Below are 15,581 nucleotides of genomic sequence, written 5' to 3'. Positions count from 1 at the left end.
CCTTCTCCATCTCTTTTTCCCTCATCTCCCCATCTCCATCTCCTTCTTCCCTTCTTTCTTCCTCTGCACCCGTCCTTGCTCTGGGAGTTCTGTTCGGGCAGACTTACTTCACTCATCAATTGACTCTCTGTTTCTGTAATTTCTTATTTCCCTCTTCCAAGATGCAAAGAGCTCTTTCCTCCAGGACATCTGTCCTTTCCGCCGCTTCTAAGCGCGCTCCCTTCTCCAGACCCTCTGGCTTCAACCTCCAGCAGCAACGGTTTGCCCACAAGGTGCGTATTATCTCAGGCTGAATCCTCAACGCCTCCCGACAGCGCCGGGACTGTATCCCTCCGAGTTTCCTGGTTGCTAATGCAATGTAGGAGCTCAAATTCGGCGTCGAAGCCCGTGCCCAGCTCCTTAAGGGTGTCGACACTCTTGCCAAGGCTGTCACTTCCACTCTTGGTCCCAAGGGTCGTAATGTCTTGATTGACACTCCTTACGGCTCTCCCAAGATCACCAAGGGTATGTCGCTACATCCCGACCGTTTCCTCCAAACCAGGCCGAAGCATAATACTGACTACATGAAGACGGTGTGACCGTTGCCAAGGCCGTTCAACTCCAGGACAAGTTCGAGAACCTTGGTGCTCGTCTCCTTCAGGATGTTGCTTCCAAGACCAACGAACTCGCCGGTGACGGTACTACTACCGCTACCTGCCTTGCCCGTGCTATCTTCTCCGAAACCGTCAAGAATGTTGCCGCTGGCTGCAACCCCATGGATCTTCGCCGTGGTATCCAGGCTGCTGTCGAGGCTGCTGTCGACTACCTGCAGCAGAACAAGCGTGACATCACCACCGGCGAGGAGATTGCCCAGGTCGCTACCATCTCCGCTAACGGCGACACCCACGTTGGTAAGCTCATCTCTACCGCTATGGAGAGAGTCGGCAAGGAGGGTGTTATCACCGTTAAGGAGGGCAAGACCCTTGAGGATGAGCTTGAGGTCACTGAGGGTATGCGTTTCGACCGTGGTTACACCTCCCCCTACTTCATCACCGATGCCAAGTCCCAGAAGGTCGAGTTTGAGAAGCCTTTGATCCTCCTTTCCGAGAAGAAGATTTCCGCTGTTCAGGATATCATCCCCGCCCTTGAGGCCTCCACTACCCTCCGCCGTCCTCTCGTCATCATTGCTGAGGACATTGAGGGTGAGGCTCTCGCTGTCTGCATCCTGAACAAGCTCCGTGGTCAGCTCCAGGTTGCTGCCGTCAAGGCTCCTGGCTTCGGTGACAACCGCAAGAGCATCCTTGGTGACCTTGGTGTCCTCACCAACGGTACTGTCTTCACCGATGAGCTCGACATCAAGCTCGAGAAGCTTACTCCTGACATGCTCGGTTCCACTGGCTCCATCACCATCACCAAGGAGGATACCATCATCCTGAACGGTGAGGGTACCAAGGACTCCATTGCTCAGCGCTGCGAACAGATCCGCGGTGTCATGGCTGACCCCACTACTTCCGAGTATGAGAAGGAGAAGCTCCAGGAGCGTCTGGCCAAGCTCTCCGGTGGTGTTGCTGTCATCAAGGTCGGTGGCTCCTCTGAAGTTGAGGTTGGTGAGAAGAAGGACCGTGTTGTTGATGCCCTCAACGCCACTCGTGCTGCCGTTGAGGAGGGTATCCTCCCTGGCGGTGGTACCGCTCTCCTCAAGGCTGCTGCCAACGGCCTTGACAACGTTAAGCCTGCCAACTTCGACCAGCAGCTCGGTGTCAGCATCATCAAGAATGCTATCACCCGCCCTGCCCGCACCATCGTTGAGAACGCTGGTCTTGAGGGCAGCGTCATTGTTGGCAAGCTTACTGAGGAGCACGCCAAGGACTTCAACCGCGGCTTTGACAGCTCCAAGGGCGAGTACGTTGACATGATCTCCAAGGGTATTGTTGATCCCCTCAAGGTCGTCCGTACTGCCCTGGTTGACGCTAGCGGTGTCGCCTCTCTCCTTGGTACCACTGAGGTCGCTATTGTTGAGGCCCCTGAGGAGAAGGCCCCTGCCGCTCCTGGTGGCATGGGTGGCATGGGTGGTATGGGCGGCATGGGCGGTGGCATGTTCTAAACAGCGCTGCGCCTGCTATAGCCTAAGCTCTCCTTGTTTCTAACCTTTCCTCTTCCAGCGTGTCTTTACATACTGTTGCATATTCTGATATCTCTGTGTTTTTAATATCTCCTTTGTCCTAATGTGTTGCACGTCCTCACTACCCAATTCCTTACTCCCGATCATCCTTATTCTCATACCTCTCTATTGCATTACCCCTATATATCATCTCCACTCCACTATGTCGGGATAAAAGCCTCAGGGAGTCCTGTGTATCATATCATGTACTTTACGTACGCCACTGCTTTTGTAGTTGTGGTTCTGTTCTCAATTTACAATAATTGTTCATGAACAAGTCTTTTTACGTAGCCAAGGCCCATATAGAACTGTAGATCACACTATCCCAATTGCGATATGCCTCCCTTGAGCAAGTGTTTGATCCTTACGTGATACTGCCTGAATCAGGTCAACCAATGTCTAGATAGTCCCAGTCAACGACTTCATTTCTCTCATATCTACCCAAAGCCCGTCTATACAAGAGTACCGGCAGTAAAATCACCTTTGCAGTATCTAACCTCCTGCAACGTATGCCCCAAACCAACATAAACAAATAATCGGATTAAGAGAAAAAACCATAACTACGCCCCATTCACACTATGCTGCCATCTGCCCCCCTTCTCAGAAACATCAAACCCCATCATCCTGTCCATGTCAGAAACATGAACCGTCGGTAACGGTGAAATCACCCGATCCTCATGTCGTTTCCAAATATCATCCTCAAACTGTTTGTTATGCCGTCTATTCCCCAAATACCTGTCAAGACGTCCGGTACTTTCCGATTGCCCTGGAGTCGGCTTTGCCGGGGACGCCGCGGCCCCTAATTTGAATACGCCTTTGACGGGGAGCAAGAAGAAATCTGTGATTATGCCGACGCCGATGATGTGGGCTTTTACAACGCTATCACGCAAACGCTCACTGAATGCCATGGAGAGGGCGATGAGAATTATTGCGGCGGATGTTGGGCCTTAGGTTGTTATTGGTTAGTGGTGCTGGATAGGGTTTGAGAGGGGATTATACTGGTTGACACACCTGATATTGCCAGCATGTACGCCCAGTCGGGGTTTGTTTCTTCGCCGCTCCATTCGCGGACATTCACGCCGAATAAGGAGGTAAAGAATGAGAGGGGGAGAAAGCTGTGTTTTTATTTTAGTACAAGGATGTGGGTGGTGACTGATAGTATATGGTAGGGTGTTGACTGACATGACTGTGAAGATTGTAAATACCATTACAGACTGCGATTGATTTTGGGCTACTTCTGCCTGCCAGCGTGTTATACGGGACTCGTCAACGTTTGCTTGCTTTTGCTTGAGGTCGAGGAGGTTTTCAACCTAGAATACCTGGTGTTAGGTAAGCCGGATGGTTGAGGATAGGGGAATCGTACGGCTTTCTGTGCTAGATGTGCGTTCTCACGCATATCTGTGACCTGGGTGCGGTAGTCTTCCAGTCGGGAGAGAGCGGATTCTATGAAGACTTTCCCGTATCCTTTGTCTTCGAAGTATTGCGCCATTAATTTGATGGTGGCGGTTTGCTGTTCGAGAAGTTTTGATATGGTTCCTAGTTCGTCTATTATGTCTCTCAGTTCTAACAGTGTAGAGAGATCTTCACGGTTTTGATTGGCTACTCGACGGTCTCTTTCATCGCGTTCTGATGCGGTCATTGTTCTGCCCTCTAGGGTCCTGTTGTAATCGGCTGGCCTGGCGATAAATCCTCGGGTGCGGAAGCGTTTGAATGATTTAGTGGTTGATTCAGTCTACTGATATTAGCGTTCGTATTGAAGTTGCCGATGGAAAATAGCGTACCAGGATGCTAATGGATTCCTCAAAGATCCGCAGTATCTGTAGATCGTGATCCAGCGTCCTGTCCAGAAGGATAGTGACTGCATGCAAGACTATCAATGCAGCGAGATCCCCGGCTGTTTCAAAGCGTCTTGCAAGGTCTCCGTTTAGCTCGTTGTAAATGCTGCTATGCAGATTCGCCTGTTCATATAGCTTGTCTTCTGCAGTCGTTGCCTCCTGTTTAGGGAAAAAGGTAACGACGGTTTTCTCATCTACGACCCAGAGCCAGAGCTGATCAACCATGAGAACCTTTCCGTCGATGAACGTCTTGGAAGAATCAGGATTGTCTTGCAGAGGGATTGAGCTATCGATCTCGTGGCTAAGATCGACGACTTTTCTAGTCCGCTTCCATAGCATCTGATCGTCATCTCTTGCTACCGTTGACCGCAGATTTGGATACCCATACTGGTCTAATGTTCTTCGTATATGGATAGGGGGCTCGGCGCCCAGGAACTTCCATATCAATCTCGATTCTACATGAGACTCCGAGATGTACTCAGGGACTGGCTTGGATCTTCCTTGTTGTAGCCGCTTTTCGATAACCTTTCTTCGTTGAAGGAGATTCCAGTATGTATCCCAATGAAGCTGTTATACCATACCTTAGCCAATGAAATCATACGCCTAGTAAACCGAACTTACATAAGGAAGCTATTATATCGTCAGTACACTATCCTACCCAATACTGAATCGGCTGGACTTACGTATAAGGCTAACTGAGGATCACGGGGCACCTCTGGTGGGTTGATAGGTAAAGAATCACTCAGCCTGGAATGAATACACGTGGGACGGACAAAACGCGCATGAGGCTCTAGATGGCGGGCTCTGATTATTTGCGAGTACCAGTTTTTATCATTGATGAACTTGTTGAATCTGATGCATTGACGATTGAAGCACGTTAGCCAGAGGAGGTAGCTCATGTAAAGGGAGTGGACGTACAACTCTGGTCTCTGCTGGTCGTTGCAAGCTTTAGACAGGACTGGAGGCACCCATCCCGTATGAGTGTATGGGACATGAATCCATAAGAGCTTCTCGCTACCTGGCTCTGGTCGGTCAAATCGGGGAGCTCTCCGAGGCAGCTCTGCTCGAACTTCCTGGAGTCGCTCCCTTGTGGGCGGTGGTAAAGGAAGGAAAGTTCTGTACTTCGATGATAAACTGGTTCTTCGTCGGTTTAGTCAGTCGATTCGGTGATCAAACTTTCACGTTAACGCAAAACTCACAATACATTGGGCTCTCCCTGGTTGCTAGGACTGGAGCTCCTAGCAGTGGCCTCTTTTCTTTCATCAGTTACGCTGTCTCTCTGTCCTGGGTCTTCACTGGAAACAGTATCACTTTGAATGTCCGACGTTGCTTCTTCTTGTGGTACATCAAAAAAACTGTCGGCGGCGGCCTCCGTGACGTGAATCCTAGGGGAGATCCGGCCCACGAAACTGCGGCTTCTTCTTATAGATGGCCTTGATGAGATTGTCTCATGCTGAATGGCGCTAGCCTCCTCCAATACCCCATCTCGTATAGCAAACTGTGTACCTGTCATAGCGGCAGATGATGGTCTGCTATCAAAATCACTTATCGAGGAGTCATCGACTGAGCCGGACGATACTCTACCGGTCTGTTTCAGTCGATCTGTGAGACAAATTGCAGGCCCGTCCTTTAGATACTCCCGTAGCGACGTTTTTGTTGACCAGAGCTTGAGAGGCGTTTCATCGCTGACTCCCCGCGCCGTGTCTTCGAAGAAGCCATTAACTTGCACCATAACCTCTCGACTAACGCGCAACGGAGCATCTGGTAACTTGGAAAGCTGCACAGCCATGGTGACGATCGGCTGAAGTTCTTTGATAAAGCTTATTCTGGTTGTGTGTTCTTGTCCTTTGAAGGATGCTACACCAACGTGATCCGTGGCTAACGGGATCACCTTTTCGTGCTCCAGATCTAGTACCCCTGACCGAATAGAGGTGATTGGCACATGCATTTCCACAGAACTTACGGTAGCCGTATCCGCGACGGTGAGTGTAGAGTCGACTGTCTCTAAGAATGTCCATATCTTGATATCTGCAGATAAGGACCTGAATTGATTGGATAGTTGCAACAGCCTTGGATGTCTGGGTTTCAGCACCTCTCGTATGCAGTGCGGAACATGATGCTTGAGTTGCATTAGGCGGCGGATACTCTTAGCATATTCAGGAGCCGAAAGATAGCTCGAGCCTTGGTGAGGGGTTGCCATGAAAGCAATACCATAGCAGCTTGTCAGTATCGACGCGAGGTTCGATGTTGAATGTGCCGCAATGGCAAGTGCTGCTTTGGCGACAAGACCACCTGTTCCATGGCAGATGAAAAGTATGGGCCGCCTTCCGCTCTGTAGAGTGTTACTGATCTCATTTATTTGTGGAGTAATAGATAAGCGCTGCATACACTGTGTTGCCTTTCTGAGTGTATCTGCTTCAAGAGGTGGTGGGCCAAAGAGTCCAGATCATCTTGACGGTCTAGTGGCCCATGGTCGAACAGTAACACCCGCGCATTGGGGATATATCGTGTCAGTTCTGAAATGAGCCATGGTTTCTGAAAATCATCACCGACCCACGCTCTCTGCGGATCTGCTCCAATCGCAGGAACCGCCACAACACTATAATACTTCAGACAAAAATATCGAATAGGTGGGTAGTGATAGCTACGATACTTACTCTATCTCAGTCTCGAGTTGAATAGACCGCTCACTATTTGTGTCACTGCTGATCGCCATGGTTGTTGTTTTCTTCGAGAGAGAATATACTGAATCATACTTTCGACTTTAGAGGTGGAAAAGATATGATTATAGCTAGATGACAGCCATCATCTGATCCCACCTCTGTTTCTCGATGTAAATCCATGGCAGCTGACGCTTCCTGGGGCCCTGCAGAAGCTTGGCAGTTCAGCCTCATCAGGAAGCGTACTAAAGGTGACTAGAGCAATCGAGACGCCAATCATGAGGCCCAAGTGTTGGAAAGAACGACAGTTCGGATCCACGGGGGTCAATGCCACCTCGTGACTTGCCCTGCACATGACAGTCTACAATCCTCATATCAAATAAAAACACGTCCTAGCAAGACTTTGACTATACATTAAAAGTTCGTCTCCTTATATCAATGGCTACCCTGAGTATCATGAAACCGGAAGGACCTTAGTAGTAACGGAGATGTTGACGATCGTTTAATCACTATAATACACTAAAGAGGGGGGTTTGTTAGCTCTATTGCGAGATGTAAGTATGTACACGATAACCAGAATGCAGCGCTTTTGGAGTGTAGTGACAAAGACCACCATTTCCAACCCCAATAAAGTACAAATAAATGCTCTATAACTTAACTCATGCGGTATCGTCAGAAGAAAAACAATAACAAAGAGCAGAAATTCTGCTACAGAATTAAACAATAACGAATATTGCCGAGGGTATTCAAGGCCCTACACGTACACATACACATGTAGGGCATGCTGAAGAGTTCGAATAAAAACACAAAGTGTTGCGTACGGTTGCAGCGTGCTTCGATCCCAGCAGCAAGTCAGGCTGGCTGAGTAATTGTTCATACAGAGTCCGAATGTTCCTCCGCAGGATGACGTCTTTCATTGACACCCATTGCCATCTTCTTTCCAACTTCATATGTGGAAATCATGATGGCGCAAGCAGGTGCTACTTTCAAGCACCTTGCTACCCAGCCTCGAAAGAGCCCGGCCGTACCCTCCTCGCGGAAGATATGCATGAGGAACCTAGGCAAGGAAAGCTGTTCTGGCTGAAGAGACCCCCGCGGTACACTACTCTTCTCATCCCCCAGGTGTCGAAAAACTTGCTGGCGTGTTTTCCCTACATCAAAAGGAGTTGTGACAAATGCTGCTACTGAGCCGGACGCAGCACCCGCGATGAAGCTTTCAAGGAATGTTGGCGTATGCATGTCGTCCTCATGTTGATGTCCCGCAGAGGATGGTCCAGTCGGCAACAGGTGGCCATGAGCTTTATGACGTGCCTCAATGAGATGCTTCTTTACTTCCTCATATCCCCACCAGTACAGCCCTGAAAAAGGCACATCACGCCACATAGTGAGCGTTAACCCTCGCCAAAGCGAACTATAGCCCTGAGTTTTGGTCATATGGTGTAATCCCTCGAAAGTGGCCTTGAAATGCCCTGCGCCGGTGCCCGGGGTAGCCTGTAAGCGCGTTCGGAACATCTCGATCGGGCTAATGGCCGATGCTGCAGCAACCCTTGCAACAGAACCTGATATAAAAGCAACATAGGCGTCTGGCAAAAATCCCTTTATTGGGCTTCTCTCATCGGTTCGCAACCAATCGTATCCCGCGAAGTAGATGATGTTTGCCGGTATACTCATCATCATGGTCGGACTAAGCCCACGCCAAAGAGTCCACACGCCTTCATTTCGAGCAATTTTCCGTAGGCCATCGAGTGTGGATGTAAACGTTTTCCGCTGAACTTCCTCCACGGCACAATCCGCGATAGCAGGTGAAGGGGTTCCAATAGCTCCTGCGCCGGGCCCAACCATACACACTTGAGTATTCTGACCAATCCAAAAGACTTCACGACAACATGCAGTCACGCCTAGATTCGGGGGTATGTTCTTCAACGTTTGCGCCGTGTGGTGGTGAAAAGGGGACGTATTCTTAATCGCAGATTGAGACTGTAGGCGGACTCGAACGACGTCAAGAGGGGTCACTATGCAACATCGTGAGTATATATAGCATTCATCTCCCAGAGTATTTGGGAGCGAGCTCGGGCTCAAATTCAGTAACTGACATACCTAGTAGATTTGTTAAAACGCTGCCACAGGTGGCGGAAACCATCTTCTGGATGATCGAAACATGTTCATTATTCCCACCGGCGTCCGGAGCAGGAGTGTTTCCTGTTCCAGATGTAGCCGCCATTGCCTTGTCTTCAATCCAAGGCCATGACTCTGCCGTGTTCCCTTCCAATCCAGCGGTGGTCAAGAGGTCAGAGCGATATCGGTCCCCGCGAGTGATGTCAGACCTATAGTCAGACATTCATCCGGCTAGGAAGATACAGCAAGGAGTGTCGCTATAGCCGCTTTTCCGCGTCCCTTCCGGGTAAGAGGTATTAGTGGAATGGTCTTTCGTTACGGAGCAGAAAGTATCTAGAAAATCCCGGTGGTGGGGAGCAACAACGACGGGAGCAATGCGTCAGTCAAAGAAAAAGAACGGCCCCGGCTCGGTTGTTAGCGGTGGCGCTCGGGCCAGAGCAAGATTGGATCCGGAGATAAGATAGCGCCGAACTGCCGCTTGACCTTAACTTTCTCCTCTCCAGGTTATCGATACCATAGTATCAGCCAGGCATTTCCCACGATCGCTGTTTAATTGCAGTACGGGAAAGGGTTCTGTGAATACCTGCAAGTTTCCGATCATTGCGGTACATATTGCTCTCCGCCTCCCGCAGGTGTGATCGAGTGTCGGTGCTTGTCGGACATTACCGTGCTTATCAATCAGGAACCCGCCTCAGCCCGCCATTGTACGGTGCCTTGCCGTCGCGATAATGGAAGACAACGCTGAACTAGAGTCGTTTCGACGGCAGTGGCGGGAGGAAGTCGCCCGTCGGACGAAGCATACTAAACCTACCACGCCACGACCAAAACACATCAGAAGCCCCTCTTCTAGGGCACGACCGAGTCAGTTCCCGCCAACTCGCCACGAGGCATCGCTACGCAAAGAAGACGACGAGGAAGGGGCAACATCATTTGGTAACGCTGAACTTATTCAAGATGTTAGCAATCTAAGCATTACCAATGATGAGGATGTTTTTCAGTCACAAGAAACACGAAAGGAGCCTAAGTCAGCTCTAGAGCACTTTGAACGAGCGGTGGAGAGGGAGGCCGAGGGGAAGTTGGGGGATAGTCTACAACTTTACCGCAAAGCATACAAGGTGATGATTCCTATTTCCCCTGATTTAAGTCGATCTTGACTAACCGCTATGATATTCCCCTCTTATAGTTGGACTCGGCTGTCGACAAGACTTACCGGGACAAGCACTTTGCCTGGGCGTGGAAAAAGCCTGCCCAAGCCCCAGCTCCTGCAGTGAACATACCTTCAAAAGATCAACAAACTCAAGGGGAATCTGAGATTTTACCGACGCCCGAGCTTATTGCATCTTTTGCCCACCTGCCCATTGCTCAACCAAAGCCTCTCTTCGAGGGTGACCCCGCACCCCCATGTCCCATCGCTCACGTTCCTTCGGAGGTGATAGTCGAGATTTTGAGGCATGTGGCATTAATGGACCCAGCGGCATTCTCCCGGATGTCACTGGTTTGCAAACGATTTGCATGGCATTTTGCCCACGAACAGCATATATGGAAACGACTTTGCCAAGGCCCTGAATTTGGCTTCAAGTCTATGCATTATGCTTTCGATTGCGACCTTCACGGTAACCAAGAGAACACACTAAGCCCTCGTTCTCGCTACACTCCGTTTCCCAGTGGCACTGCTGTACAGGTTCCTAAGCCGCTCTCCTCATGGAGCGACGTCTTTCAAATGTTCCCTCGTATTCGATTTACAGGAATCTACATTAGCACAGTCAACTATACTCGCGCCGGTGCTGCCTCATTTTACCAAAATGTAACGTGGAATTCTCCGATCCATATAGTCACATACTATCGATACCTGCGATTTTACCCGGACGGCACAGTTATCGCCCTACTCAGTACCGTGGAACCTCTGGACCTGGTCCCACACATTAGCATTGAAAACGTTATAGAAGCCCAGGCACCCCACAAGCACCATCGACGTCCGCCTTTGGACGCAGGTAAGACTGTGGCGGGAGCCTCAGATCCAACACCTGCGGTCGCAATGGGAGCCTTAAAAGACGCTCGCCGGGGTCGTTGGCGCTTGGCCGATCCTTTTCCAACCTCCGAGACGGGGGCGCAGGTAGAGACTGGCCTTCCTTCGGTTCATGGCGGCAAAGACCTGTCAGCCGATGCCTTTGATCCGAGAGACGTCATTATCGAGACAGAAAGTGTAAGCCGGTCGAGTATCAATGTTCTCCACATGTCACTGCGGTCATCTGCGGCGCATAAGTCGACCAATACACCAAAAAACACGAAATTGATATGGAAGGGCTATTGGAGCTACAACAAACACAATGATGACTGGTCCGAATATGGTCTTCGCAATGACCGCGTCTTTGTCTTTCGACGTGTTCGTGGATGGGGTATGAATTAACGAATCATGGAATTTTACTCTGGCGCTTTCTACATAGATGGGAAGGTATAGATGACGGGAAAACATCGAATAAATTCTTGGGCACACAAGTTATGACATGGGAAAAGAAGGTCTGTGAATTTATAGACTGGGTTATAATATATACAATGGAAACACACAAGATAAATATGAATGGACGACTGAATATGAGCATGACATTTAGCTTCCTTGGCTAGTTATATTTGCGACTACAGTACAGAGCACAGTTGAACTGTTAGTTAAAGGTCTCCGCGCCAAGCGTCCTTATCGATAAGCTTCTCAAAAAATTTCGGGGATTTGGAACTCCGACAAAAGCACCTTAACAACACGATACGACGACATGAAGAGCACCTAATTAGACTAGCCTATACCATCATTTGAGTCTTTCAGCCCTGATATTATCATTTTCTCACTTAGACCGTCTTCCTCCGTCCTACAGGACTACTCGCGATGCCCGAACGGGTGAAAACAGTCTTCTTCGAAGACCCGGACGAGACACCCGCCAATGGAAAAGAAAAGGTCACGATAGCGAAAGGAAACCTCGAAACAGGATCCGTCAAAAGGAAACATCCCAGCAAAGAAGAAGATAAGAAGAAGAAGAAGAAACGGAAACATGGCGAGTCAAGTGATAGTTCGCAACAACCCACACCGGCAGCCGCAGAAAACAAATCCGAGCCACCTGCGCAGAACTCCGAAAAAGATGTACCTACGAGCAAGAACAACGTGAACGTCGCATCCGACAGGCCGAGACACAAGAAGAAGGATCAGAAACAGAAGCCGCTAAATGATACAAAGACCAATTTCAACTCATTGAAGGAAAAGGCGAAAACGTTGTATGGAATTCGCAAGAACCTTCCTATCTTCCCCCACGCCGACGAGATCCGACAACACCTGCGCAAGAACGATGTGATGCTCCTTATTGGTGAGACGGGTAGCGGAAAGAGTACGCAGATCCCCCAGTTTCTGTTCAATGAGCAATGGTGTCGGCCAACAAAGACAAAGGTGGCCCAGGAGGATGGTTCGCAGAAGGAAATAGAGGTTGGCGGCTGTATCGCCATTACTCAGCCCCGACGAGTTGCTGCGATTTCACTGGCTAGGCGTGTTGCGGAGGAAATGGGTACACCACTTGGGTCGTCGTCTCCTGCGAGTAAAGTCGGCTACTCCGTTCGTTTTGATACGTCTACCTCACCTAGTACGCGGGTTAAGTTCCTGACCGAGGGAATGCTGCTGCAGGAGATGCTGCGCGATCCCTCCTTGACAAAATACAGCGCGATTGTGGTTGATGAAGTGCACGAGCGTGGTGTCAATGTTGATCTGCTGCTAGGATTCCTACGGAATCTAGTGTCGGGGAAGAGAGAAGGGCGTGGCGGAGTGCCGCTGAAAGTTGTGGTGATGAGTGCTACGGCAGATATGGAGAGCCTACTCGGCTTCTTCCAGGAAGGATATGGAGGCTCACGATCGGAGAAAGAAGCACAGAACAGCACCAAGACTATAACGAATGGCTCTGACAAGAAAGATGATGGAATTTCTGTCTGCCACATAAAGGGTCGGCAGTTTCCAGTCAAAACTATTTACTCGCCTGAGCCAGTACACGATTTTGTTGATGCAGCCCTCAAAGTTATTTTCAACATCCATTACAAGGAACCATTGCCTGGAGACATTCTAGTTTTCTTGACTGGACAGGAGACTGTGGAAAACTTGGAGAAGTTGGTGAACGAATATGCCGTTGGAATGGATCCTGCGTTGCCGAAGATTCAAGTTCTACCACTGTTTGCTGCCCTTCCACAGGCAGCGCAACAGCGCGTGTTTGCCCCTGCACCACCTCGAACTCGCAAAATCATTCTAGCTACGAACATTGCTGAAACCTCGGTGACTGTCTCTGGAGTACGGTATGTAGTCGATTGTGGAAAAGCCAAAGTGAAGCAATTCCGCTCACGTCTGGGATTGGACTCTCTCTTGGTCAAGCCTATCTCTAAATCCGCTGCTATCCAACGTAAAGGCCGTGCAGGACGAGAGGCACCGGGCCAGTGTTATCGCCTGTTTACTGAAAAAGACTACCTAGAGTTGGATGAAGTTAACACTCCAGAGATCCTACGATGCGATCTGAGTCAAGCTTTGCTCAACATGAAGGCTCGTGGTGTCGACGACGTCATGGGCTTCCCCTTCCTGACACGTCCCCCACGGGAGTCCTTGGAGAAAGCGCTTCTCCAGCTACTGAGCATTGATGCGCTCGAAGAATCTGGCAGAGTTAGTTCGATCGGCCTGCATATTGCCAAGCTTCCTCTCACTCCGACTCTCGGTCGGGTCTTACTTGCGGCATCGGAGTATGGGGAAGACTGTCTATCCGATGTGATCGACATCATCTCGTGCCTCAGTGTGGAGACCATCTTCTTAAACACGACATCGGAGGAAAAGAAAGAGGAGGCGGAGAAAGCGCGGCGGGATCTGTATCGGAGAGAAGGCGATCATCTTACCATGCTCGCCACCGTGCAATCCTACGCCGCCGAGAACACCGATCGTAAGGCGTGGGCTGAGAGACATATGGTCTCGCATCGGGCGATGCAAGCCGTAATGGTAAGACTCTGTTGACTCAATTGAAACATGCATTCCATTAACCAAGTAATCTATAGGATGTCCGTAAGCAGCTCACTACTCAATGCCGTCAAGCTAAACTTCTTTCCCCGAATGATACTCGGGGTCCCTCGACTAATTCTATCACCCGGGAACCGTCGCCCATTCACATACTGCAGAGTTTCCTACGGGGCTTTGCTACCAATACCGCCCGCCTGGTGCCGGACGGCAGCTATCGGACCGTTGTCGGGAACCAAACCGTGGCGATTCACCCGTCCAGTGTGTTGTTTGGCAAGAAAGTCGAGGCTATTATGTACAACGAGTACGTATTCACGAATCGGAGTTACGCTCGAGGAGTGAGTGCAGTGCAGATGGACTGGGTTGGAGAGGCGCTTGCTGGGCAGTAGGCCTCATTTTCCTTTTCCACGTTCTTATTGTCTTTACCATGGGGGCCTTTGTACAGTTCAGCCCCCTTGACAGTTTACCGGTGTAGAATTTATACCCAATGAACAGTATACACCACACAGACTGTCCGCTTTCAGTGATCCATTTTCAAACCGGTTGCTTGACTTTCGACCGTATACTTTACTTTGGAATGACCTCTGCCGTAAAGAGATATCCTTTCCCTCTTCCAATTTCCGCACCATGCGGATCCACACCAGAGACTCGGAATGAAAGAACAGGGAGGGTAAAGAAAGCCTCTGCACAGGCGGCCAGATTCAAGTTCTAGAGTAGTGTAGGGACGAGTTGGAAACCAGAAGATGAGCAAAAGGATCAGACCATAGAATGAGGCCGGTGTTCTTGTTACCTCCATGCTGTTACAGCCTAGTGCTTTATCCGATAGAGCCCATACCCAGATCGTTACTGTGATATTCCTGGCATACTTTCCATCATTGGCGCCCAGGGCTGTAGATCCATCTTGGACAGAATCTGCTTCATCCATGAGTCACAAATCCCTTCCGACAGTAGTACCTTCGACTTAAAGAAGGTGACTGCGTGTAAATCGTATGAGTGTGGGCTTTGGCCCAAGTCATATTAACATTTACCTTAAGTGCTGTGTAATACATCTCCGACTCAGTCACATATTGCTGGGGGCGAGCCTTACTTTTGCAACATGCTGTTGCTGCACTGGAGAGGATGGCACTTTTATGCGATACAGCCGACAGGAATATCAGTAGGGAATTATCAAATTATACTCGGTAGAAGAAAATCTCTTGCGGCTGATCTTGTGCATCCAAAAATGTAATTACTCCGTATGTTTGTGCATTCAGCTCAGGCATCCAAAAGCGGCGAGGGGTAAGCACTAAAGCGGAAAGAGAGGATCAATCCACTATCTACTTCATGATGGATGGACTAGTCGTATGGAACTAGTGAGTCCCTACTTGCTAACCTCGTCGCATTGCATCTGATCCATGGAAAGCACAGAGGTCCAGCTGGAGGTACGGAGGTACCACCCCTGACAGTTGTCCGCCTCGAATTGGGCGATGCAGACCATTGCTGTGAGGATGACATGTCACTGAGATCAGCCCGCTTGGGGGTCGATCATATCATCGGGGCGTTGGGTGGGACTTGTACGTCTTGTCCTGGAAGAAGAACAAATCAAGTCATGATCAATCATTCAAACTCAAAAAGGGGTTAAAGCAGGCCCCAAGTACTTTGTGGCAATTCAAGAATCAGAATCAGTAAAGCTGGGTGTTTTTGCGTTCGCAATCCAGACACATTGCAAGTTTGGCAATTAGAAAAGAATCATCCTTATCTCATCAGTGATAAATTAGCAGATGGTCGATCACCCGATCCATCAATACGGAACGCATACCGTACGGGGCTAGTCGGTA

General features: G+C 49.7%; 5 protein-coding genes across 5 annotated transcripts; 3 read left to right on the top strand and 2 right to left on the bottom strand.

Annotated features, from left to right (window-relative positions):
- Positions 1 to 161: 161 nt before the first annotated feature.
- Positions 162 to 2,083, top strand: hsp60 (chaperone ATPase HSP60; the record flags this gene model as incomplete). The annotated part of the gene is made up of 3 exons (XM_022529978.1): positions 162 to 272; positions 363 to 504; positions 570 to 2,083. 3 exons carry the CDS (start codon positions 162 to 164, stop codon positions 2,081 to 2,083), a joined length of 1,767 nt encoding a protein of 588 aa, XP_022391861.1.
- A 617-nt stretch (positions 2,084 to 2,700) lies between these two features.
- On the bottom strand, positions 2,701 to 6,691 carry ABOM_002847 (uncharacterized protein; the record flags this gene model as incomplete). The annotated part of the gene is made up of 11 exons (XM_022529977.1): positions 2,701 to 3,086; positions 3,152 to 3,255; positions 3,323 to 3,450; positions 3,504 to 3,872; positions 3,922 to 4,542; positions 4,597 to 4,605; positions 4,659 to 4,827; positions 4,894 to 5,115; positions 5,175 to 6,307; positions 6,364 to 6,574; positions 6,633 to 6,691. 11 exons carry the CDS (start codon positions 6,689 to 6,691, stop codon positions 2,701 to 2,703), a joined length of 3,411 nt encoding a protein of 1,136 aa, XP_022391769.1.
- An 817-nt stretch (positions 6,692 to 7,508) lies between these two features.
- On the bottom strand, positions 7,509 to 8,973 carry ABOM_002846 (putative mitochondrial carrier protein; the record flags this gene model as incomplete). The annotated part of the gene is made up of 2 exons (XM_022529976.1): positions 7,509 to 8,647; positions 8,733 to 8,973. The coding sequence occupies 2 exons, from the start codon at positions 8,971 to 8,973 to the stop codon at positions 7,509 to 7,511; spliced, it is 1,380 nt and encodes a 459-aa protein (XP_022391770.1).
- Positions 8,974 to 9,478: 505 nt separating this feature from the next.
- On the top strand, positions 9,479 to 11,157 carry ABOM_002845 (putative F-box protein (Pof7); the record flags this gene model as incomplete). The annotated part of the gene is made up of 2 exons (XM_022529975.1): positions 9,479 to 9,865; positions 9,934 to 11,157. The coding sequence occupies 2 exons, from the start codon at positions 9,479 to 9,481 to the stop codon at positions 11,155 to 11,157; spliced, it is 1,611 nt and encodes a 536-aa protein (XP_022391767.1).
- A 468-nt stretch (positions 11,158 to 11,625) lies between these two features.
- Positions 11,626 to 14,153, top strand: ABOM_002844 (putative ATP-dependent RNA helicase (Hrh1); the record flags this gene model as incomplete). The annotated part of the gene is made up of 2 exons (XM_022529974.1): positions 11,626 to 13,749; positions 13,806 to 14,153. 2 exons carry the CDS (start codon positions 11,626 to 11,628, stop codon positions 14,151 to 14,153), a joined length of 2,472 nt encoding a protein of 823 aa, XP_022391768.1.
- Positions 14,154 to 15,581: the final 1,428 nt, after the last annotated feature.

The sequence above is a fragment of the Aspergillus bombycis genome (genome assembly GCF_001792695.1).
Source record: "Aspergillus bombycis strain NRRL26010 chromosome Unknown contig00018, whole genome shotgun sequence".
Taxonomy (NCBI): Eukaryota; Fungi; Ascomycota; class Eurotiomycetes; order Eurotiales; family Aspergillaceae; genus Aspergillus; species Aspergillus bombycis.
This window is presented reverse-complemented; position numbering and strand designations above follow the sequence as displayed.